At 38.8% G+C, this 27,192-nt stretch overlaps 1 protein-coding gene across 1 annotated transcript in view; it reads right to left on the bottom strand.

The window, feature by feature from the left end:
• The window catches only part of SPMIP2 (sperm microtubule inner protein 2), a 112,137-nt gene that overhangs the window by 20,371 nt on the left and 64,574 nt on the right, over positions 1-27,192 (bottom strand). Inside the window, 1 exon segment of the mRNA XM_040471534.1 lies at positions 24,538-24,596. Within this exon segment, the coding sequence (XP_040327468.1) occupies positions 24,538-24,596 (59 nt within the window).

Here is a 27,192-nt window from a genome sequence, read left to right as displayed (position 1 = left end):
TCTTTGAGCACTTCCTTACTTTTTTAGCAAAAAAAAGATGTTCCAGGTTCATCTATCCCTTCCCCAGCTCTGGAACAATCCATTTCTTGAAGAAGCTCTGGTTTCCTTTAATGGAGAATGATATTTAGAAACCAAGATCCGGGTATTAGGTATTCCTCTTAGTGTTGAGGTATCACTGTCACACAACCTTCTGAGACAACATTACACAGGGTGCATTAGAGGGTTTATTCTCATTTTCTCCCTTTACATATTTGTAACTCACTTCTCCTATGGTGGGAAATCCGATTCCCATTCTCTTTATGTATTTACCTATTTGCTCAGTCCTCCCGTCAGTAATCAATGTCTCATTGCTACCACCATCCCCACCTTGTACATGTTCTCCTCACCCCATTTGGGATTCAACACTCCACTCTAGGATACCCTCTTGTAGCCTTTATCATCCTACTTTGTACCATCAAAGTTTGTCTCCTACATTTTTGTTGAAAAAGCCACATTTCAAATCACATAATGCCAATTCTACACATGAGATTTCTTTCCCCTCCCTAGGTCTTGTTGTTGCTGTTTGTTGTTTAAGTGATTTTCCTGGACTAATTGTCTAAATTTTGTCATGTGTGCCTCCTGAATTTGCCCAGTTAGCTCGGTGATCATCTACTGATTGGATAGAAATTTCCTTAGATGTCTCAAATCAATATGTCTTCTGGCTGTTGTGTGTGTAGAGATCGTGCCTTTAGTGCTTTGGCAGGCAGCTGACAACTCCACCTTAGCCTTCATTTCCTGCTTGCATAGAGCTTCAAGATTAGCCAAAGGTGAGAGATTAGGACCTTCTTGGGTTTTTCCTCAGCACGTGCACAGCACTGCGCGTGTGCATAGCCTCCTAGATTTCTAGGCATACGTTGGAGCCTTTCAAAATCCCCTATGAACATCTCACTTCTCAGTTTTTCACTTTAATATTTGTAGCCCTCTCCTTGTTTGCCCCACTGGTGTTGTCCCCTCAGGCAGCTGTGGTATCAAACAGCTGCTGCTAATGGTTTTTGATGAATGCCCATGAGACACAGCTGCTTCACACAGTCAGGTCAAATAACGACAAGCCCTGAGAATGGAACTTTTCCAGGGATTTCCAAGATGGATCAAATATGACATTTCTCTGAGCATGAGTTTTTTTCAAGGAGCTTTAAACCCATGTTTCCCCTCCAGTGACTGGTAGGCTTCTAGTTTTCACAGCTACCATGGTTGTGAAGCTATTGGTTTTTTCAAGGCCACCATGGAGCTGAGAAGGGAGAATGGGAATAGAGTAATTTATTTTGTTTTTAATTTCTTTATTAAGTTTTTTTATTTTAATTCAAGTATAGTTAACATACAGTTTTATATTATTTTCAGGTGTACAATATAGTGATTCAGCAATTCTATACATTACTCAGTGCTCATCATAAGTATGCTCTTTAATCCCCATCACCTATTTCACCCATCCCCCCACTCACCTTCCTCTGGTAACCATCAGCTTGTTCTCTGTAGTTAAGAGTCTGTTTCTTGGTTCGTCTCTGGGGAATAGAGCAGTTTAAATTTAAAATACCCAAAGATCAGGGCACCTGGGCGTCTCAGTCGGTTACGCGTCTGACTTGGGCTCAGGTCATAATCTTGCGGCCTGTAAGTTCAAGCCCCGCATAGGGCTCTGTGCTGACAGCTCAGAGCCTGGAGCCTGCTTGGGATGCTGTGTCTCCCTCTCTCTCTGCCCCTCCCCCACTTACGCTCTATCTCTTGCTCTCTCTCTCTCTCACTCTCTCTGTCTCAAAAAATAAACGTTAAAAATTTTTAAAAATACCCAAAGATCATTGTTCTTTCTGAGACACAGTGATTTTTTTCTTAAATAAATACTCCATGAATCACTGGAAGTAATTATTTATTAGCTTCCAGTGTTTTTAAAAAAAGTAATTTTGACAATTTTTGCCCAGTGCTCTTACTTCTTTTTGGAAGAGTGTATTTTTGGAGGTCCTTAATGCACTATGCCTGAAGTGCTTCCCAAACAGAATTATTTTAAAGTGTCATGGAGGCTCACTGTTTAAGGAGAAATTGTCTGTGTCTTCTGTTTCCACTTCTTCATTTGCACCTCCTCCATATTCTGCCTTCTGCTTTCTGTTGCCATTACTTCATTGTGATGATTCTTACCTCAGCCAACAGCAGCCTCCTTCCCATCTGCCAGATCAAACCATCTCTTCTCAGACTTTCTAGTATGATTTCCCAGAAGCTTTTGCAGTTGTTGACATTGCCCTCCTCCCTCTTTTCCACTTGAACTTCCAAAGTTCTTCTCTTTATGTCTCTCCTCTCCTTATATTACTTCATCTACATTCTTTTAGAAGAATCTCTTATTCTTTTTGCTTCTTTATCATCGGTATCCCCCAGAATTCCATCCTTGATTCTCATCTCTTGGTATGCTACCACCCATCTCCAAACCAGGAAATAGCATTTACATCCAGTGATCCAACCCACATCAAAATACTGATGTCAAAAATTTCTACTTTCACCTCTGTAATTTAAACACAAATTCCAAGATTCTTACTGATCGTAGTACCAGGATATCTCATAACTAGTAATGATTTCTAGCATTCATTAAGATATATGAGCTTCCAGGAACTATGCTAGTTGCTTGATATGTATTACCTCTAATTTTCCTAAGAATCCCATATGGTAGATATAATTTTCTGCTTTTTACAGCTGAGGTTCGATTGACTCAGCAATTTATCCAAGATCAAACAGTTAAAAAGCAGTAGAGCTGGGACGTGAACTCAGTTGTTGGATTCTAAGCTTATGCAATCTCATGTGTAAAATGGAGGTAATATTATAATACTACTCTTCATGAGATTTTCATGAGCTAATGTTTATAAAGCACTTAAAACAGTATCTGACCCGTGGTAGAAATTCAATAAAGTGTTGGCCGTTTATTGCCTCTCATCTCGTTTCGCCATCTCCCTACCTCTGCTCCTCCCTCAAATACCCTCTCCTTCCCATATTCCCTATTTTGAGCAATGACATAACCATATACACAGCCACCCAAAAGAGACAATCAGAATTGCCTTCGACTTTTACATCTCCTCCGTTCCTCCACATTTAATTGGTTGCCAAGTCCCACTGAGTCTTTCTCTAAACCATCTCGCCATGCCCACCTCTGTAATTCCGGCTCTCTTCATTGTGATGATTACAATATCACCAGTCTTCCTTCCTTCGGCCTCCCCTTTCTCCACTCCATCCATTCAGCAAACAGTTTTCTACGCTCATTATGTGCCAGGTATTCTTTCTAACACACAGATTTGATTATATCACTTTCTTACTTGAAAACATAAAAACAACAGTTTGTTGCCTCCAGAATTAAGCGCAAAATCTTTGGTTATGGCATTTGAAACGGTACACAATCTGGCCCCTGTCCTGCAGTTCCAGTCTTGCCTCCCACCGCACCCCTGAACCAGTACCCCGTTTTAGCCACACCTCAACACATCATGCCTTTGCTTATGCAATTCCTTATGGCTGAGGTTCCTTTCCTAGCTCCACTTCCACGTTCTCCTTTTTATTTCCCATGCCTTCATAATGTAGCTCGTGTTACGTCTTCTACAAGGTCTGACCTTCCACAGTGGGCCACAGTCATGACCTACTTTGTTCCCCATACTACGTGGTATACCTATTATACTGGTGTCGTCATGGTGACTCTCACTCTCAGTAAATCTGCAAGTAAAAGGAAGGAACTGTTTCTTACTTTTGTGTGTTTCCAATGTCTAGCAGAGTTCCTGACCTAGAACATGTTTTTTGTCCATTTTGTTCACTTGTATAAAGATACAAAGAAATAGCTTTGTAGTTACCTCCAGCGGGAGGGTCTGTGACAGTCCGTGATGGAGGGTTTGGAATGAGGTGGAATTGATTTTAAATTCATACTCTCTCTTTTGCTGTTTGAATTTTAAAAGCCGTGAACATGTATTCTTTTTATAATAACACATGTCTGAATTTTCCTTAAAAATTGTTGGTTACTTGGGAAATGACCAAAATTTTCCTAGCAGCCTGGACAGCGGAGAAATGGGCTGAGAAGATAAAATAGATTTCAGTGCTAAGTTAGGAAATGACTGGCTGGGCCTCGCTTATGTAACTGTCTAAAACTGATGGGACAAACAACTTTCATTTAGACACTTCTGCCAGAGAAAACACTCTGGATAGCTGAGAACAGGGCTCTGCTAGGGCTGGTGCTCTGCTCAGTCTTTGGGGTTCCCACCTTTTTTATAACTAGAGTTGGACCCATAGGAAACTCCGAGCAGCCTCTTTGATTCATGACCCAACAATTCAGTGAACTCTCAGTATGTTGGCGAAATAACCGGCTTGAATTAATATGTTTACTTAAACTGATCAAAGTAGCTGCTTATTCTGGAGATTGACCACCCAGCATCAGTCTTTCCCAAGAGCAAAGCTTTTTCCACTATTTGGACATCTTTTGGATTCCCTCTGGTTGGCTAAAAATAGTTCTAATAAGTGGTAAAAGTATGGTCTTCTGGGTTCCACAGTTAAAGAAACAAATTACTAACTGTTTAGGTTCCAGTGAGTCAGTCTGGTTGTCTAATATAGACCCAGAAACAGTTATTCACTTGAGTTTCAAAGAGAGAAATATATGGAAACTTCCCCTTAGGTCCTCAGCATTTTCCCTGCAGCATCATAAAATGATGTAACTGTGTATATCTGGCCTGGGGAGAGACTGCTGCTGTATCTGTATGGTGACTGAAAAGCATGACTACCTATTTTCTCAGCAGGCTAGTTCCCTTAAATGTTTGCTTTCTCACAGGGTCATTGATTTCTGCTCTTTCCATTTCCAGAAGTACTCAACAGCCGTGGATGGCACATGGAAATTTTTGAGAAACACATTTAGAAATCATTTGGCAGGATCTATGCTTTCTGGGAGAACAGGCCTTCTCTCTCTCTGTTATTTTCTCTTTGGAACATTTGCAAGAAAATAAGACCCCTGTTTTTTTAAAGAATCTTTCTGAATTTATGGTGTAGTCTCCACCTAAAGTCAGAATCTGCCAAGGAATTACCATTAGGGCTTTAAAGATGTTTTTAATTGTATTTTTTCCTTTTCTGAATTGGCCTTCTACATAGATGGAGTGGGTGTTCCTGCTGACATAGGCAGTCACATATGTCGTATGATTTCAGACACCAGCTGCCTGAGAAAATACTCCCTTAGACTCTGCCTTGCTGTTTCCTTTTATTCCACAAGCAGAGACCAGGCTTCCAGTTCACCCAGTCAGGGAGAGGTACTATAAAGCGTTATTACCTGGCCCTTCTAGAGAGAATATATCTTGAAGGGGCAGTACCACAAAGGAAGAACTGAGGAAATTGGGGTGCTGCAAGTCAGTTTTAGCCATATCCTCATTTAGTTAAGTCCAGCCTTATCGCTTATACATTGATCTTCTTTCCCTGCCCCTATAGAATCATGCAGGATGATGCTGTGTCTTGTTTTCAAAAGACATAAACTTAATCCTCTGGGATAACACTTACTTGATCCTAGATCAACAGCTGTCATAGAGATTATTAAAAACATATTTTCTGGATATTTCATATTTGGACAAACAAAATGAGTGTGCAATTACATTCAGCAATTATTCATGGAGAAAAATTTAACGTGAATAGAATTTATCCGAGGTTCATTGTTGCCCAGGAGATTCCTACTGAGTGGAAAGAAAAAGAGGCTTATAAAAGAAGCTAATTTTTAGTAATTCCTTTTCAAAGGAGCTTATAGAGATTTATCTGGAAGGCATATGTCATGCTTACTTGTTTAATGTTCTGTCTTCAGGATACTAGGAAAATTGATGTGCCACCTCTGAGTTGTAACTTAACCTATTTAAGATACATGTTCAAAGTAATATTCAGTTGAATGATTAGGACAATTTGGAATAATTTATAGCATCAAAGATCCAGAGCTGTCTATATGCTGATTCTGTCTTTAGACAAGCAGACAACTAGAACTTATTAGCTATTAGTTTTCTTAGCTAGAGTTTATTGACCAAACACCTGGTCTGTGTTTGGTAGTGTAGCAGGTCCTCTGGGAGACTGTAGAGAAAGCTGGCAGTCCATGTAAAATGGACACATGGCAAAAGGGCAAAGACATTAGTATATGAATAAACAATTGCTTATTTACTGCTGTACCTGGATGAGTGGAGTGATTACTAAGAGGTTATTTGACTACAATACACTTCGTGATGAAGTTCATCATTCATGATGAAATGTAGAAGATAAGCTTTTATGTTTGTTTGAATCTTTTATTCTTGGTTAATAGTGCCCTTCTTCCCCAAAGAGCAAAAATGCCTATGACCAGTTCTATGTCATTAGCAATTCAAAAACAAATTTATTAAACAGGTCTCCGTATCTATGGGCACAAACTGTTTTGCAAAAGTGGATAGGATTATTTAAATGTATAAACAGAAGTGTGTAATTCACATTAGTATGAAACATATACTGCCTCAAGGATAGAAAAGAAATTGCTTCCCAAAGAAGTGTTTGGGAAAACACAAGAGAAGTCTTCCCAAACTGCCAGCATATTTCAAACATAAGAATATTGCTTAAAAGCTATTTTTAAAAGAAAGAGATCGCGAACGGTAAGAATATTTTTCTTTTAAGTAGAAAAAGCCCACTCTCAGACTTTCTTCTAGAAGGAAAGCATCAAAGGCTTGTGCAATTCTGTAAAATTACACACACCATATGCTTCAGACCTCGGATTGTGATTGTTTTGGTTTGATTTATTGTGTTACTTCATAGGAAGTGAAACCACTTTATTCAAAAGGCTTGTTAAATATTCTACCAGTATGTTGAAGTAAAGAATTAATTTAAACAAGAAAGATTTCACATTACCCTAAGTGAACACTTTTTCATTACTTTGCCAGATTGTCTTCTCTGAGCTCCAGAATGTGAAAAATGCTGTCCTTGCCACAGTGATGTCACCAGCACGTTGCTGGTTGCCCTTCTGGGTGCCAGCGGGGCTTCCAGTTCCACGGGTTATGCAATCGAAATCAAACACGTTGTCTTCCTTTGCGGAATAGCTTACTCCACAAGGCTCCTGTTGCCGAGAGTGTGTCCAACGGTGTAGAAGTACACAGAGGTGTTCATTGACTCTCATTCAGTATTTTAAAATGATTTATAGGAAGTGACTGTCTCTCCAGCACATAGACTCAGAGGCAGCTGTCCCACATCTTACCAGAAATGGCAGCATATTGGATTGACTAGGAATTGACATTTTAGGAATGTGGAATATAATTCCTAGTGTTGCTAGAGAAATGAGAGCTTTTATATACGACACTCAGGAAGTTCTGCCAATTTCAGCAGCTAAGGACTTCTGAAATTATCAGGTCTGGGGCTTCTCTTCATGCTGGTGCTTCCTGGGCACCACTTACTTATTTGTGTGAGTATCAGAGAACCAAAAGGCAAAGGAAGGAGAGCAACATTTATTTCAGCTGCTTGACAGCCATCCAAGTGAAGGTTAGCTGGAAGACTGTAACAGTATTGACTCAATTTAGTTTTGGACAAGTTTATCTATCCAGATGGTGAATCTTGACCTTCATTAACTAAGGATAAAATTGATACAATTTCATTTTAGTCACTTTGGAGATTTGAATATTATACACATAAGAAGAGACAAATTAGTTTAAAGATCCCTAGGTACCCATCACCCAACTTTAAACACTTTAATTTGTAGCCAGTCTTATTTCCTTTCTATCCTACTTACTAATCTTGCCCCTCTAAAATATCATATCTTTCTGGTATGACTCTCAACAATTTAAAACCTCTTTTTCTTGGGGCGCCTGGGTAGCTCAGTCGGTTAAGCATCCGTGGCTCGTGAGTTCGAGCCCCACGTCAAACTCTGTGCTGACAGCTCGGAGCCTGGAGCCTGTTTCAGATTCTGTGTATCCCTCTCTCTCTCTGCCCCTCCCCCACTCACACTCTGTCTTTCACTCTCTTAAAAATGAGTAAGCTTTAAAAAAAAAAAAAAGAAACTTAAAAAAAAATTTTAACAATTTCACTGTATAGTCAGCATTCAAAATTTTAGTTCCTTCTGTTTGTATGTTTTTAGCAGAATCCAAATAAGTTTGATGCCTTCAGTTGGTTGATAAATCTTTTGAGTTTCTCTTAATTCGTAGGTTCTATTTCATCTCTTTTCTCCTTCTCCTTCTATACCTCCCCCCACCTCTCCTATCCCTTCTCTTCTCTTTCTTGCTATTTATTTGTTGAAGAGACTGGGCCACATGTCCTATAAAACTTCCCACAATACGTTCTTCTGACATCTCCATGATGTCATTTAACATTTTCTGCTGCCAGCTTATTTCCTGTACATTGTTAGTTGAATTTAGAGGTTTGATCTAAGTCACGTTGGGTTTTGGGGGCAAGACTGCTGTATTAATTTGCTAAAGCTTCTATAACAAAGTACAACAGACTGGGTGGCTAAAACAATAGAAATATATTTTCTCACTGTTCTGGAGGCTAGAAGTCCAAGATCATGGTGTTGGCAGAGTTGGTTTCTTCTAAGGCCTCTCTCCTTGACTTGGTGGTTATCACCTCCCTGTGTCTTCACGTGATCTTCCCTGCACGTGTGTGTGTGTGTGTGTGTGTGTTTGTGTATGTGTGTGTATGTGTTCAAATCTCCTCTTATAAGGACATCTGTCATATTGGATTAGGGACTAACTGATGGCCTTATTTTAATTTACATATCTCTTTGAGGGATGGCTGGGTGGCTCAGTCAGTTAAGCTTCCAACTCTTGATTTTGGCTCAGGTCATAATCTCACAGTTGGTGGGATTGAGCCCCGTGTTGAGCTCTGTGCTGAAAGCATGAAGCCTGATTGGAATTCTCTCTTTTCATCTCTCTCTGCCCCTCCCCAACTCATGCTCACGTTCTCTCTCTCTCCCACTCTGAAAATAAATAAATAAATAAACAATAAAAATAATAAATAAATAAATAAATAAATAGTCCCTCTTTGAAGGCCCCATCTCCAAATACAGTCACATTTTGCGGTACTAGGGGTTAGGACTTCAACACATGAATTTGGGGGGGGGGGGGCAGTTCAGCCCACAGTAACTTTCTAGGTGGTGGTATTTCCATCAAGAGGTACATAATATCTGACTGTTTCTCTTTTGCGATTTTGGTAGCCATTGATAATCAGTGCCTAGATTCATTAATTTATTACAGTTCTCAAAGATGTGATGTCCTAATTCTGTTGTTCCTTCTTTATTAGCTAGATTATATTGCTTATTAAAAAGTTATCTCAACTTCTATTTGGTTCGCAGTGGTACAGTTAATATTAGAAAGTCAAAATTAATATTTGATTATTTCCTTTTATTCACCCATTTTAAAAATAATAAGTTGATTTATTGGAATCCTCCAATATGACCAGTTTATTGTATGTTTTTAAAAAAATTGGGGCGGGTGGGGCACTCCTGGATGGCTCAGTCGGTTGAGCATCCGACTTTGGCTTAGGTCATGATCTCATGGCTTGTGAGTTTGAGACCCACGTCGGGCTCTGTGCTGACAGCTCAGAGCCTGGAGCCTGCTTCAGATTCTGTCTCTCTCTCTCTCTCTGCCCCTCCCCTGCTCATATTATTTTTCTCTTTCTCTCCAAACAAATAAATAAACTTTGAAAAAAAATGTTTTCAATGGGGAGAGGGACAGAGAAAGAGCGACAGAGAGAATCCCAAGCGGGCTCTGTGTTGTGGGCAGAGTGTGACTCGGGGCTCAGTCCCACAAACTGTGAGATTATGACCTGAGCCCAATTCAGGGGTCAGATGCTTAACCTACTGAGTCATTCAGGTGCCCCTGTTGTAGTTTTTAAAGTAGCCATTATAAACTCATAAATGTTCATGTATGTGTATATGTATGTATAATATCTATTAATCCACTGTGGTTACTACCCTTTACTTAAAGTTGTCCTATTTTTGGCTGATGGGATCCTCTTCAAGTTTGGCTCCTAGGGCTTAGACAGGACTGTAGCAGTTTTGGGTAGCTTCCTCATCTGGTATGGTGTGATGTACCATGCCTATGTTTTCCATTTCCTTCTCCAGATCCAGAATCAACCATTTCTCCAAAATCCCCAGTTCCTTTTAGTGGAAGAAGTATCTGAAGAGTAGAATCTGGGGACACCTTGCTGGCTCAGTCGGTAGAGCATGCGACTCTTGATCTTAGTGTTAGGAGTTCAAGCCCTACGTTAGGTGTGGATCTTACTTAAAAATTAGTAAATAAATAAATGAAGAGTAGAATCTGGGTAGTAGGAGAGCTCACAGCTACTGAGTTGGTTCCTATGTCTAGGCCTTCATAGCAAATTGAGCCATGAAAAAATATATAGAAACATGTACAGTCAAACATATGTGCACATATATAGCTCCCAATCCTATTCTGAGTTTGATTTTTAGCTCTTTTATCTTAACATCTGTATTTCCTTTCTGCCACTTCAGGAATCCTGGCAATTAACCAACCCAGTAATGATTGAATAAGAACATCACATTCTTGCTCATTTGCTTTATCCCCCACAGCAGTCAGAGTAACACAGCCAACACTTCTCCCAAGCTTATTGAAGTTCTTTTTGTTCTTAGAACATACCCCGCCAGACACTGTCCTCAAACTACTACTCTTTAAAGTCCCTTGGAATATTTCCTCTCTGTAGGCTAAACCATCAACTGGGTACACATCCAGTTTTTTTTTTTTAATTTTATATTTAAGTTATTTTATAAATTAAAGGGAAGATATAAGGTAACACACATATCTTACCTGTAAGATATGTACATGGCTCCAAAGTCAAACCAAGTATGGAACCAGTATCATTTTCCTATTCTTTCTTGTTACCATATGCAGCTAACAACCAAAAAATAAAAACAAAAAGCAAAAAAATCCAGGGTCGGGTTGTGTCTTGATAGATTTGGAGGAGGAGGTGAAGCCTGAATCATGTCCTACTGAGCAGCTGCAAAGAGTGACTTAGATTCAGGGAGTAACTGTCTTGAAGGCCTTAGCTGGGCTCAGGGTAGAAAACATTTGTTCTGCCGCCCACCATGTAATTCATCTGTGAATTTTAATGAGTTAGCCTTTAGGCTGCTAGACAGAAAGCAAGCTACAGCATTCTGTAAAAACCCTACCATCTTTACACATTGCTATGGAGGCCAGAAGTGAAAAGTTTTTGTCAAATATGTGGGAATGTGCTTCAAGGTGATGTATCTGAACATGTGAAGGTGATGTGTCTGAACATGATGTATCTGAACATGTGTCTGGACATCTGAGGTCATGTATCTGAACATGATCTCCACATCTCTAAAGAGATAGCATCTTGGAATCTTAAAACAGCAGTTCTAGAAGCTAACTCCTACACATCCTTCCAGCTCAGGGGACCTTAGGGAGCCTTCCTGATCCTCCCTCGAAGTTTCGTATCCCAGATACGTGTTTTTGTTGCACCCTCTAAAATACTCCCTGTTTTGCACTTTGTTGTTTCACTTTGTTAAGTGTATAATCACAGTACCAGACCTAGTCAGGCACAAATATGTAATCAATAAATCTTGACTGACTCAATATTCTATCACTGCATCCTAATATACTCTAGTATAATTATCTGTTTATGGGTCTCTTCACCCTAAATGATAATTTTTTGAGGGCAGGAATTGTCTTATTTATTTGGCACTATAGTTGTCCACGGTTTGGATGGAATAAGGAACAGGGGTGATACTATTGAAAATTGAATTCAAATTATTTGGTATAAACCCAAGATGCTCCTAAGGATCCTATTGTAAGTATGAAGCAACATTTGGAGGTAAAGTGATGAAGAGTGTACTCTTAAACTCTCGACTGCAGCTTAATGCTACAGCCTGACATCTCTGTACCCTCAGACTATGTAAACATAATATGAATGTTCCTTTATATTTTATTCTATAACATTTCACTTTTAAAGTGGTTAATTGTTTAGTCCCTCTGGAATTTATCTTATTGTATGTTATGAGGTACAGATATAATTTTCCTTTTCCAAAATGTGGGCAGTTGCCCTGACTCCAGTTTTTCTTGGCTCCTGTGTCAAGGTGGATATGGGACACTGGATATCCTTGCTGATGTAGACATGTAGTCTCCAACCTCAGTTGAGCCTTTACTACTCTACAGGACAGCAAGCTTTTTAGTTGTCCTTAGTGAATGTCTTCAACAGCTGTCCTAGACCTTCCTTGTTTCCTCAAGACTCCTACTCGTATCTCATTCCCACTACTTTCATTGGTTCTCGAGGACAGAGCCTTGCACAACCCTTCATGAACCGTTGAACGTACACTTAACAATGATTAAAATAGTATTCTATGTTATGTATATTCTACCACCATAAAAAAATCTACACACAAAAAATACTCCATGGAGAACACTGAGGCCATCAGCTCTACACTCTTTCAACCACCACCATCAATGCCTACCCCACATTTACATGTACAAGAACATCCCCAACTACCTAGTTGAGGAAACCCTATCAGTCTCTGGGAATGAGGGGGTTTTTCTCTTCATCTGTGGTCTCCACATTGACCTGGGCCATTGAGCCCACAGTCACATCACCACTTAACCAAGAATATTGCTCCACAGCAGCGAAGCCTTCTCTAGGATAACGTTTCTCCCATCCTAAAAAAGCCTACACTTGGCCCCTCACCTCCTCTAATTACTATTTATATTTTCTTCCTTTCTTATCCAAATTTTCCAAAACCTTGCCTTGTACTTGTTGACTCCACTTCGTCTCCCATTCATACCTCAACCCACCCTACTTGAGCTTCCCTCCCTCTCTTCCTGCCTCTTCTCCCAAATTATTTTATTTGTTCTGGTCTCACCATGGTCTCCGATGACTTCCTGTCTACTTTCTTCAGTGGACATTGTTCAATACACATCTTATTTCGCTTTGGACATCTGATTCTCCTGTTTCTCCTTTGTTTCTTCTAGGACATGGTTCTTCTCCTTTTTCAAACAGAGTTTGCATTCCCTAAAATTCTGCCTTTATTCCTCTGGTCTTTTCTCCTCTCATCCACCCACGTATTTTCAGATACAATATAATTATGATGACAGAAAAAGCTCCTCGGCATAGTTCTGTCAAATAGTTTGACATATTTATCTATCTGCCTCTTACTGGATGTCCCACTGGTACTTCACATCCACCTGAACTCAGCATCTCCTTACCTTCTTCTCTTTAATGGAGATACTCCTTCTGTGCTTGGTCTGAGTTGCTCCACTATCAAATCATTCATGGGGTTCCTGTGGGTGGCTCGGCTGAGCATCTGATTCTTGATTTCACCTCAGGTAATGATCCCAGGGTCATGGGATCAAGCCCTGTGGTCAGAGAGATCAAGATTCCCTCTTTCTCTCTCTGCCCCTCTCCCCTGCTTGCTCGCTCTTTCTCTCTCTCTCTCTCTCAAAAAAAAAAAAAAAAATCATTCACTCAAACTAGAAATTGGGAGTTGCCACTGCCCCTAATATTACTTTCATCTTCTACACCTGATACCTAAGTCTTGACAATTTTCATCCTTTTTAATTCTGGAATTTGTTCCCTCCTCTCCATCTTGACTCCCATCCCTGCAGATTGCCATGATTCTCCTGACCCTAACAGACTCCTGGCTGTTCTTCCCTGTCTCCAGTGATGCCCCCTCATACCATCCCCTATCCAAAATCTAAACTTGACTTTACCACTTTGGGTACTGTGCAGAAAGGATAGGTGGATAAAATTTAAGTTGCTTCTTGGAGTTCTCCATCTTCTAAAAGCCAGAACTCAAGAGTGAACTCTTGAAACTAGTATTATACTGTATCTTAACTAACTGGAATTTAGATAAAAACTTTTAAAAAAGTGAACTCTTCATAGTCTAAGTCCTGACCACAATTCTGGCTTTACCTGCCCCTGCACCATTCATTACACTTTGGGGTCGAGGAGCACTAAAGCATTTATGCATCCACCAATGTTATTTATCATTTCTGAATGTCTATTGCTGATGTCTGCTCTTCTGAGAACACTCTGTCCCTGCATCCCTACTCATCCTCTATTACCTAACCTCACCTTTCCACACTCCTCCACAGAGAGCCTTCTGTAACTCCTCTCCTCACCCCTTTGCTGGGTTATATACATAATACCCCTGTGTGGCTATAACCTTGTTCTGTCCATGTTTCCAAATTATCTGCATGTCTATTTCCCCCACAACACTGTAAGCTGTTTGATGGAAAGGAGAGTACCCCAAACATATTTATTGATTTATTGACTCAATAAATGAGTGGTCCAATTAAAGCCTATAAACCAAAGTAGTCACAAAAGTGTATTTACTCTTTGAATATCAAGGAGGCTATTTAATTTGGATTAAAATTCATGCTGAACAAGAGAAGTCCTTCTGATTATTAATAATTTCAAAACATCCCTGCTACAGGGACTCTCACAGCATTTTTTTAATTTGTTTGTTTTGTTTTGGTTTGGTTTTTTGTTTATTCATTTTTGAGAGAGAGAAAAAGCATGAGCAAGGTAGGGGCAGAGAGAGAGGGAGACACAGAATCCGAAGCAGGCTCCAGGCTCTGCATGATCAGCACAGAGACCTATGTAGGGCTCGAACTCACAAACTGAGATCACGACCTGAGCCAAAGTTGACACTTAACCTACTGAGCCACCCAGGTACCCCTTGTTTTTAGTCTTTAAATAGCCCATCTGAGCACTGCAGGTCTCTTCCCCATCACTGTGCTCAATGAATGTTTGGGGAAATGTACCCATCACAGACCTAATGCTAACATTGATGATAAATGATATACCACAGATACTGAATTCACCACTACAAAAAGCTGAAGTTTTTCCAAACTCAAATTCTTTGAAATGGTTTTATTCCCTACCAGAAAGATGGAAAAAAAATGTTTAATGATAATTTTTTATTAAAAAAATTTAAGTTTATTTATTTTATTTTATTTTATTATTATTTTTTTAATATGAAATTTATTGTCAAATTGGTTTCCATACAATATCCAGTGCTCCTTCCAACAGGTGCCCTCCTCAATGCCCATCACCCACCCTCCCCTCCCTCCTACCCCCCATCAACCCTCAGTTTATTCTCAGTTTTTAAGTTTATTTATTTTGAGAGAGAGAGAGAGAGAGAGAGAGAACACAAGCAGGGAAGGGGCAGAGAGAGAAGGAGAGACAGGATCCCAAGCAGGCTCTGTGTGACTAGCACAGAATCCAACGTGGGGCTGGAACCCATGAACCACGAAATCATGACATGAGCCAAATGAAGAGTTGGATGCGTAATCTACTGGGCCACCCATGCACCCCAATGATCATTTTCTTTTTAAAGCAGAAAGCAAATAATGTATCTCAAAACAGTCTAGTGCTCACTGACAAATTTTATGGAAGAAAATAAAATTATAATTAATCAATTTAGGGGCACCTGGGTGGCTCAGTCAGTTAAGCATAGGACTTCGGCTCAAGTCATGATCTCACAGTTTGTGAGTTTGAGCCCCACGTGAGGCTCTGTGCTGACAGCTCAGAGCCTGGAGAATGCTTTGGATTCTGTGTCTCCCCCTCTCTCTGTCCCTCCCCTGCTCGTGCTCTGTCTCTGTCTCTGTCTCTGTCTCTCAAAAATAAACATTAAAAAAAAAAAACTTAAAGAATTAATTTTGAGGTGATAGTTTTCAAAAATGAATAGAAAGACTTAAGAAAGTGGCTGATTCTGTGGTCCTTTTGAGACTTTCTTAAAATGGGGACGGAAACTAACCTTTTGTGTGTCATATCCATGCTAGGTATTTTACATATATTGTAGTACTCTCCATTCTCAAGAGAACCCTATGAGATAGATTATCCCCTTTTTCCTTGAAACTGAGGTTTAGAGAGGATCTACATTTATGACAACATAAGATCCACATCTTCTCATGTGAGATAAGGGGATTAAGCACAACCCTGTCCATTTGCAGAGTCTTGATCTTCCAGTTACAGAAACCTAAAATTATGAGTGGGCTTATAAAAAAGTAAAGGAAATAATGATAAGCAGAAATGATAGTAATGCACATTAAATGGGCTGAGTGATTATTATTCTGTTGCTTCATCTGGTGCTACAGATATTAGCTAAGTGATACTGTTGATCTCTTGTAAACCATTTATATAAATGTTGGTGATGTAAGAATGTTTAAGATTTTCATGATCACAATATGCTTGCGGCTTTACCAAATTGAATAGGTAATAGTGAAATAAAAACATGCTGAACACTTATAACATACCTCATTCTTGTTTTTCTGTACTCTTTTCAGTACGTAAACTCTCTTTGCCTGGGCCCCAAATTTTAACTCATCTGTTTACTATTAGTTTGCAAGGCATGCTTGAATTTCATTGCCATAAACCATGTTGTTGGGCCCAGCAGCTGCTCTCTCAGTAACCCTGGTCTTCTGAACAGGCTCTAACAGCTACAGTTCTGACATCTGAAATGCTGAGAAATTACAGATGATAGGCCAGGGAATTGATAGTGCCTCTTTCTTACACACTTCAGGCACCCGTATCTTTCATAAATTATACGGAGAGTAATGTGTTGTGAAGAGCCACGTCCTGAAAGGAACACCTGGGCATCAAGTGATAGCCTAGTAAGCTTCCTCTTAGGAGTAACAACACCATCTCTTATTTGGCTCACTTTTCTTTCAAAAACAGTAGATTTTCCAAAATGGTTGCATTTTACCCTTTTGCTGTAAGTGCTCTGTCCTGTGGTGAGGAATATTAATTCATTCCATAAGAAACATTTACATGCATCCTGCGTTCCTTCCTATGGCACGTGCTACAATTAAATTATCCATCGTGCTATAGGCTGTTTCTGCCCTGCCCTCCTGATAGAATGTAAAGACGGCAGGAAATAATGTCTGTTTTGTTCACACCCGAACCCCCAGACCCAGCACTGTGCCTGGGACACAGTTGGCAGGTGGACATTTATTGAATAGATAAATGGGCACCGGCTATTTGTGTGGTGCTATAGCGGTGACAGCTGTGGGTGTTCTGTGCTGACCTAACAACACCTGCAGCTTCGATGAGAAACCCCCACATCCCTCTCTACCCAGCTGAAGAGGAGGCTGGAGGGGAGGAGGCTTGGTGGAAGGAAGTGCAAAGACAGCTTTTAGGTAATGGACCAAAGGGGCCGAAACAGAAGCAGGTGCTGATGATTTCAAAAGTTACAGAATATTGTTAGTTAACACTCAACGGAAATCCCTCCAGTGGGCCAGGCACGGACAGCCTTAAAAATAGAAAGCTGTCAAGATTTATGGCTGTTTTGAGGAAAACAGCTCCAAGAAAAAAAGCACACGTTTATATACCAATATATTTTAAAGTAGTGGCTGTCATTAAGTCTGTGCTAGTTTAACGACTGGTTTTGGCAGTGTTTCATTATGGAACAAAACCAGCAATTTTCTACACATCCCCTCACTAATGCCAGATACAGGCACATGTTACACCTTTCGGAGTCAACAGAAAGCCCTGTTTATTCAGGTCAGTGAATATTTCTTTAATACTAGAAGTTCTAGTTTTAGACAGAAATTTTTTCAACTTAAGGGCCCAAACTGCTAAAGTTCTAGTTGACTATTCTACTTAACTGTTATTTTTATCAAAATAAAATGCTTGTACATTGTGCATAATGCAGTGTTAATTTTTTTCAATTTTAATGAAATAATTTAGGTATAGGTACATAATACCTATAAATAGTACTAAAAAGCCTGTAGTAAAAACAATACTCCCTTTCTCTCCCTGCTCCCTGCCCAATGTTCTCTTCTCCAAAAGCAACAACTTTTTAGCTCATTTAGTTCTTTTGGAAGTTAACCCAATATTTGCATACAATAAACGCTCTCTCTGAAGCCTCCATGTCGTGTTCCTATCTGATTTGATAGATCCCTGGGCCCTGTATAACCATATTCCTGGTATGTTCCTTTAACACCACCTTGAGAATTCTCTTTTGCCTGTCAAAGGAAATTTGTTTCTTGCATTGAGTCTTTTATTTCTTGCGTTGTCTTCTTTTGTCTTTTCTTGATTTATACCCCCATTGTCTTGCTATAATATTTTCCATTTGCTTCCTAGGACAAAATGCTTTGAGGTGTATTTATTTTTTGTACATACTTGTCTGAAAATATTTATTTATGTATTTATTTATTTATGTATTTATTTATTTATTTTATGTTTCATTTATTTATTTTGAGAGAGAGAGTGCAAGAGCAGGGAAGGGGCAAAGAGAGAGAGGGAGACGGAGAATCCCAAGCAGGCTCCACCCTGTCATCACAGAGCCCAACAGGGGGCTGGAACCCAGAACCAGGAGATCATGACCTGAGCCGAAATCAGGAGTCAGAAGCTTAACTGACTGAGCCACCCAGGTGCCCCGAGAATATCTTTTTTCTACCCTCCCTCTTGATTGTTTGGCTGGGTATAGAATTCTAGTTTGGAAGTCACTTTGTGTCAGATGTGGAAGGCATTGTCCCATTGTCTTTTAGAGTTTGGTATTGCTGTCAAGAAGTCTGATAACTTATTGATTCCTGATCATTTGTATATATCCCATTTGTCCTCTCCAAAGCTTTAAAATGGTCTCTTCATCCCTATGTTAACCAAGTTTGTCAGTGACATGACTTGTTATATTTTGTTTTGTTTTGGATTTTTTTTTTTTTTTTTTTTGCTTTGATGAAAACTTTCAATTTGGAAATTCATATTATTCCCTTCTGAGAAATTTTCTTGTATTATTGATTTCCTTCTGGTTTTTTTTCTGGTCTCTTTCTAGATCTCTTATTGGTAAGTTATTAGACTAATTTAATTTTAATTGATTTTTTATTTTCATATTTTTCCATTTTTCATTTCCATCGCTTGGACTTTCTGTTCTACTTTTGGGAGATTAACTTAGAGATATAGTATGGAATTTATATCCCATACTAAATCTCTATACTGTTTGTTTTTAGCTAACAATATGTATAATATGAATTCTAATAAATGCATTTGCTATATTATTTCAATGTACTTCATTTATTTAACTAATAGAAACATTTATTAATAGAGTAGCCTGATTTGTTCAGTTTAGTTTGTTGTTCAGGTGACCCATTTGATTAGTTTTCTGTTTCACTCTCAAAAGTATCCTGTACTGGGTGATAAGTTACATGGTCACACTATTTACTGAGTACTTAGCATGTACCAAGTATTTTATATTTTTTCAGATTTTATTTTTAAGTAACCTCTACACACAATGTGGAGCTCAAACTCACAACCCTGAGATCAAGGGTCTCATGCTCTACCAACTGAGCCAGCCGGGCGCCCCCACAAGTGTTATTTTAAGTGATATGTATATAACAATACATCTATGTAACAACCCAGTGGAGTAGATTCTGCTACCATCATTATGTAAATTAGGAAATTGAGGCATACATAATTTAAATAATTTTTCCAAGGTGTCTCAGCTAATAGGTGTTAAAGCTAAGACTTGAACTCAGGAAATCTGTCTGCAGAGCCCAGGCTTTAATCACTGTGATACCGCTTTCTAACTCTTCACAGTCTCCTATTTGGGAGATATTAGGTTGTTTCTGACTTTGTATTACTGCAAACACTGTTGGACTTCCTTTTAGCAAAACCTTTGTGATCTCCTTTATTATTTCCTTGGGAAGGATAAATTCCTAGCAAAACCACCTTTCTTGATTTTCAGCTCAGCACTCTTTCAACGGTGCCATGCTGTGTACGTCTTGAGGATGGTGCTGACTAGCAAATCCTGTCATTACGAGAAGGCAGACAATAAGAAAGCAGATCGGGAGAAACAGCACTCTGGAAAGAGCCCTGTCTCTGTGACTCCCAAGTAAATGAAAAGATAGAGAAGGCTGTCGTTATTTCTGATCCTTTAAAACTTTTGCTGCTCTTCTTTTCCTGGCTAACATCGTGTGTGCTTGTCTTTACCTTGGAATTTACAGCCTTCTTGACAACTGCCCTCCACCCCCATCTACTGTCCACAGGAACTTGAAGTGTTCATTAAGACACCATCCCTAAGATAAATCTACAAATCAGCAAATAAGTGGCTAATATCATGGGCTCTGGTTGGCAAAGAGGCAACTTTGTCATGACGTTAGGTCAGAGACAGGTCAGCAGCTCCTTCCTGGAATATTTACCTGTGAATAGTTCTGTTGATATAATCACCTCAGCAAGTCTTTCATTTGCATGAGTAAAAAAAATCCACCCAAGGAGGCAGCCAGAGATTTTCCTAAAATCTTCCTTCTAAACCCAGCTTAAATTTCATCTCTCTCAGGAAGTTCTCATTGCTTGAATTCCTCCAGCTTCTCTGGCCTGATCTATACCAATTTGCACCATTAGGAGTATAAGAACTAGGATTTGTCTTTTATATCTGATTCAGCAAATATGAATGGAGTGCCCATACATGCCAAGCACTGTGTGAAACATAAGGAAAAGAAGAAGAAAACAAAATATTTCCATGCCCCACGATCTTCAGTAAAGGCGTGCAGCTTCTGCAGAACTCACGTAACTTCTTAAAATGAGAAGCCCTACTGGTTCACTGTTTACAGGGCATTCTCCTATGACCTCTTTTAATCTGACTGTAAGCTATTCTTTCATTTCCTATCTGTGCTTTTTATGCTTCTTGTTGAAATTAGAAATACCATATGTATATAATGGAAAACACCCAAGTGCAAATAGAAGAGACCGTATGAAAATGAGTTAACCGTAGGGTCCTATATCTAGAGAAACTTAAGATATTTGAAACAAGAAAATGTTTTCTTTAATTCAGAAGGGAAAATAGAAGTAGCCCACACACAGTTACTGCAATTGTTCTCCATCAACGTATATTGTTTTAAAATCTTCTGTTTACATCTGTGTGTGTGTGTGTGTGTGTGTGTGTGTGTGAGCTTTTGGAAAGGAAGGAGGACCCTGCTTATTAATTCTTTAATTCTGAGCACCTGGCACAGGGCAGGTTTTCATTTCATGTTTGTCAAAGTATATCTTTATTGGCCTTTAGGATGCAATAAATTATATAACACACCGTTGATTTAATAACAGCTTTACGTGGGAGGGAAAAAGAAAGAGGCACCACATCTGTATACAACATTTGTAAACAGCTATTATAAAACACATCCTGATTTCAAGAAAGCCAAAGTTTAAAAAGTATGCCTCAGAATGGAGGAAATCCTTTAATTGTCCTTTACTGGACTTCTGGTCTCAAAAACAGAGTAAACTTGCCTCCATTATGTCAGCGAACAAAAATTTTTCTTTTTTTTCTTTTGGACAAAAATTCTTTAGTGCTGGTTGTGTTGACTCAAACCATCCTACCCTTCCTTCAGTGAGCTTTTTGAGACCACTGATAACTTCCAAACATTTGTCTGTTATTGTTTTCCTGGATTTCCATTTCCTTGTATTAAACACCTCTGTTTGAAATTCTCCAAGCCTTCTATTGTCTCAAGGGCCCTTCCTCCAGGGCTCCTTTCTCTTACTGTAACTCTCATTCATCTTGTCCCCAATGTGGGCACCCCCCAAGGCTCAGTCCCCTTCTTTCTTCACTAGCGGTTCTCAGCCCAGGCTGCACATTGCAATCACTCAGAGAGACCTTTTAAAATATCCACCCCCAGATCCCAACCCAGATCAATGGGATCAGTCAATTTGGCTGAAATATTTAGCACTGTGACCCTTGGTCATGGAACTTAACCTCTGAAATTCAATTTCTTCACTTGTACAATTAAGATGATGTTAAAATCTGCTTCATCAGAATGCTGAATACATTCTTATTCCCCATGATGACTGCAAATACCGTGTCCTCTTCTTTTTTTTTTCCATTTATTTAAAGCCTGCATTTCCTTGAAAACTCAAATCCTTCCTCCTCCCCCATAGCCTCCATAATCACAATTTATTTTGGTTTGTTTGCAAGTTATACTGAAAACCCAAGATGGGCCTATGAAATAGTCTCCTTGCTGATCTTCCTACAAGTTTCAATTCTTTCTCTACATAGCTGTCCAACATTCCAGAGTAATCTTAAAAATTAGATCATGTTGCTTTCTACTTTAAATCACCCAATGAATTCTCTTTGTTCTTAAATTACAATCCAAATTCCCTGACCTAGCTACGAGGTTCTATGAAATCTGACACTCATCTTGCTTCCCTCCCACTGATCCCCATAGTCTAGCCCCCCTGGTTCTAATCTGATATTCTCTTTCCCACCTTGGAGATTTGCTCATGCTGTTCACTCTGCCAGGAATGATCTTATGCTCATCTTTCCGAAGTCACCTTAATAATTACCTACTTGGTGGGGCGCCTGGTTGGCTCAGTGGTTGAGCATCCGACTTCAGCTCAGGTCATGATCTCGTGGTCTGTGAGTTCGAGCCCCGCGTCGGGCTCTGGGCTGATGGCTCAGAGCCTGGAGCCTGCTTCCGATTCTGTGTCTCCCTCTCTCTCTGCCCCTCCCCCGTTCATGCTCTGTCTCTCTCGGTCTCAAAAATAAATAAACTTAAAAAAATTAAAAAAAAAATAATAATTACCTACTTGGTGAACACTTCTCTGACCCTCAGTCCCAGTAGTGTCCCTAGAAAAATCAAGTCTTTATATCCCATTAATATCCTTTGTAATGAAATATTTTATCATGAGCTGGATGGAATAGAGTAGGTTATTAACTTTTTCTTAATAAACCTCTATATTGATTGATTTGTTGCCACAAAGATGAATTATATTTGTAATGTTTAAAAGTTACTAAACAGCATGAGAGGGGTGCCTGGGTGGCTCAGTTGGTTGAACATCTGACTTTTGATTTTGGCTCAGGTCATGTTCTCATGGTTTGTGGGATTGAGCCCCCATAGGGCTCTGTGCTGACAGCATGGAGCCTACTTGGGATTCTCTCTTTCCCTCTCTCTCTGCCCCTCCCTGCTCTGTCTCTTTCTCTGTCAAATAAAAATAAACTTTAAAAACTTTTAAACTTTTCTAGTTATCATTTTGTAATTATAATTGTCTTCATTACACAGTATTTAACATATGCAGATTGGTTTTGTGATTTATACAAATATATATATATATAATCTCCAATTTCCCAATTGAATCCACAATTTCTTAAGTATAGTCTTTTCTTATAAATGTTTGCATGTCATGACCTGGCATAATCCGTATCATATTCCCTAAAAATGAACATAGCCAACATTCTTTCATCCAAGGAAAGTAGTCAAAGCTTCAATATTTCTCAGATATTTTATTTCTTTTCTTTTCTTTTTTTTTATTATTTTAAAGAGAGAGAGAGAGAGAGAGAGTGCACAAGCAGAGAAGAGGGGTAGAGAGAGAGAGGGAGAGAGAGAATCTTAAGCTAAATCCATGCTGAGCGTGGAGCCCAGTGTGGGTTTCGATCCCATGACCTGAGACAAAATCAAGAGTCTAATGCTCAACCAACTAAGCCACCCAGGTGTCCCTCTCAGATACTTTCTAACAAGTTTTCTATGTTTAAATAAATACAGCAGATTTTCATACTTCTATCACCAAAGTTTGTTGAAGTTTCTTTGATTTTCAGTGGACTCTAATGAGGTTTTTGGCTTAGAAATACTTGATAGAGCATTTGTAGATAGATGCCTGCAATGTTATCTGATCAAGTGAGGTGGATATTTTAATGAGAACGTGTGCTTTGCAAGAAATAAATTGTAACTATTTCTCTATGGATTTAAACATAGGCTTTGCTTTGTAAGTTACAGGAATTGCCCAATGAGATCTTTTGTTGTCTTGGATTGTGTTGTAGTGACTAGTAGGTTTTTGACATGGGGTTTGAGGGCTTTTCTCTTTTTGGTAATTTATGTTGTTGTGGTAGAGCAAAAAGAGACTGGAACTCATTAATTTTGCACATGATAATAGCTATATCCTTCAACAAGTAAAAATGAGTGAAACAGGCTCCAGAAACTCTCACCTCCAAAAATCTAAGGATAACAAAGACATGTTGAATCTGCAGTCTTATAAAAGCAATGCTGATTGATCCCTTCCCTCTTAGGAAGCTGAATTATATGTGACAAACCTACGTTTTGCTCTTTTCCTGTAATTTAACATACCTTGAGGTGGACATGTTTAATTTAGGTTGCCTTATGATAGCATGAATTCAAGTGGATGTGTGACTTCAGTAGAATTACATTTATTAACCAAGGTTACCCATGATGATGGTTTCTAGGCCAACAGCATGAAACGAGGGTTTTTTTTTTTTAAACCAAAAAGATTATATTGTTGCTATTTCACAGAAAGCATTATTTATATAGTTAAATCTACCTTATCCACTTGCTACTCTTAATAGCTGCAGGCTGGTTCTCTTTTTCTCCACTATATTCTAACAGTTGCTTACTCTGTGCCTGTTCTGCCCCTCTTTCCTGCCCTTAATTAAACTTAATAGACCATGAAAATTGTGTTTTTATTAGGAATAAAAATTCATAGCTTTACAAAGAAATGTACCTGAAATAAAAAGAAATAAAGCGTTAATATACTTAAAGAAAAATTAACCCTGTTACTAGTTTAGGAAGGAAACACATCAATTAATTGGCTAATTAATTAATTTAAAATGTAGTAGCATGTGCTTACCATGGATTTTGGTATCTGTGTCCTATTTTATCAATAGTGGCTTGACTTTGTTCTCCATACTGCAAAAGAAAGAAAACTAATGTAACCTAATTCTAGGGCAAATTGATACCAACATGTCTAACAGTTTATACTCCTAGTCAAAAAGGGAGTCAGTCTGGGAAGTTAAATATCAATGGTAAATACAATTAAAAGAACATAGCCTTTGATTCTTGAGTGGAGTAAAAAAATACAAGAAGTAAAATAAATATGATCCTGTGTGCTTACTTTCCCCGTCTGTAAAACGACAGATATTAGCAGCAGGAAGAGTATAGTCCATAGTCTCTAAGCTCCTTTCTGTTTTTATGATTCTCTCTCTAAATACGCAGGTATTTTAAACCACTTTTCAGACTCAAACAGTCTAGCTCTTCACTTCACCTTATCTTCACAGAATTAGCAAGTGTGTTGGCAATAATGTAGGAAAGAGCTGGGTTATATACAGCCTGTGGTAAAGTGCAGATCTGAAAACTCCTTTCAGAAAGCGTAAGTTAGAATGTGGATAAAATATTTGTATCTTAGAACCAGTTCCCACATAAAAAAATAATCCAATAATCCCCACACTCTCTCATGAACATTGAAATGATCTGTTATCGCTGAATAAATGACCTCTCTATATGGGCTACTTTACCCCAGTAACTAACCAATGGATGGCACATTTTTTTTTTAATTTTTTTTTCAACGTTTTTAATTTATTTTTGGGACAGAGAGAGACAGAGCATGAACGGGGGAGGGGCAGAGAGAGAGGGAGACACAGAATCGGAAACAGGCTCCAGGCTCCGAGCCATCAGCCCAGAGCCTGACGCGGGGCTCGAACTCACGGACCGCGAGATCGTGACCTGGCTGAAGTCGGACGCTTAACCGACTGCGCCACCCAGGCGCCCCTGGATGGCACATCTTATGAATAAGCATGGAGAACAGAGGTGACAAATTTTTATTGAAAAGCGTTTTGGTTTATAATCATTGCTGAGTTTTCCATACTAGGGTTGGGAAACCATGATATGGATTATAAAAAGTATTTCACTTCAGTTTTGGAATGCAGTTTTCACTTACGTTGATATGGGAGGCTACATTCATAACATCTCAAAAAGTAGCAAAATTATAATTCCAACATCAGAGGAATTACTTAGTCCTTTTTCTTTTCTTCCCCTTTTCTTTTTTTTCCTTCAAGCTTACTTTAGGACATTCCTGATCAAGTCCTTCAAAGTTATTTGTGTTGACAAAGCAGATCAATTTATTTAAGTCATCTTCTCAGGGATGAAGATGAAATGTTGGTCCCTTCTAGCTCTTTAATATTCATGTATAAAATATATAAACAAAGGAAGGGACAAGAAAAAGAAGGTTTAAAGATTTTTAAAAATATTTGTTAATTTTTGAGAGAGAAAGAGTACAAGGTGGGGAGGGGCAGAGAGAGAGGGAGACACAGAATCTGAAGCAGGCTCAAGGCTCTGAGCTGTCAGCACAGAGCCAGACACCGGGCTCGAACTCACGAACCTGAGCCAAAGTGGGGACTTAACCAACTGAGCCAGCCAGGTGTCCCAAGAAAAACAAGATTTAAATGCAAGGTTATCCCATTACTCCATAGAAAATATGAAAAGTAGCAATCTGTATACAGTGGTAAGATCATGGTATAACTTTGTTTTTCAGTTGATTCCTGACATGTGATGCCCTAAAAATTGACCTTATCAATTAACTTATAAATAACTTTATTATCAGCATTTTGACAAAATTTCCAGGAATTGGACAATCATCTTTGATCTTTGTTCTCATTTTTAGTAATCAAAAATTGCATCATCTTAATCTAGACAGACTTTTATTAGAAACAGACAATAGGGGCACCTGGCTGGCTCAGTTGGTAGAGCATGTGACTCTTGATCTCAGGGTTTTATGTTTGAGCCCCACATTGGGTGTGGAGCTTACTCAAAATTAAAAGAAAGGAAGGAAGGGAGGGAGGGAGAAAGAAAGGAAGAAAGAGAGAAGCAACAGATTCTTTTGCCACCCTTTTCTCTTATAGCTATTAGTGTACATATAATGTCATAAAATATTCACCTAAAATAAACTGATGTTTCTCATCTTAATTTATTAATGAAATCCATCACAATGTATTTGGACAGTCATGCTGCATGTGGTGTTAAATCTAGTGAAATGCAGAATCTAAAAGATGGGTTTTTTTTTTTGTTTTACAGGTGAATTCATGAAGACTGATTCAAAAACTAATTCAGCATCTCCATAGAAACAGGTAACAACTGATTAGTACAGTCTCTCTCTCTCTCTTTTTTTTTTTTTTTTACTTCTGTTGATCACATCTCTTGAGGTTTTTTTTTTTTTCTATAATTTATTTTTTTAATTTACATCCGAGTTACTTAACATATAGTGCAACAGTGATTTCAGGAGTAGATTCCTTAATGCCATAGAAATTTGTCTTTCTCTAATTTCACTTAGCATAATACCCTCCAGTTCCATCCATGTAGTTGCAAATGGCAAGATTTCATTCTTTTTGATTGCCGAGTAATACTCCAGTGTGTGTGTGTGTGTGTGTGTGTGTGTGTGTGTGTGTGTGTGTGTGTGTTTGTATATATATATATATATATATACATATATATATACATATATATATATACA

The sequence above is a fragment of the Herpailurus yagouaroundi genome, unplaced genomic scaffold (assembly GCF_014898765.1).
Source record: "Herpailurus yagouaroundi ecotype Mexico unplaced genomic scaffold, PumYag 28, whole genome shotgun sequence".
In the NCBI taxonomy this organism is placed as follows: Eukaryota; Metazoa; Chordata; class Mammalia; order Carnivora; family Felidae; genus Herpailurus; species Herpailurus yagouaroundi.
Note: the sequence above shows the minus strand (reverse complement) of the source record. Positions and strands in the feature narration are given on the sequence as shown.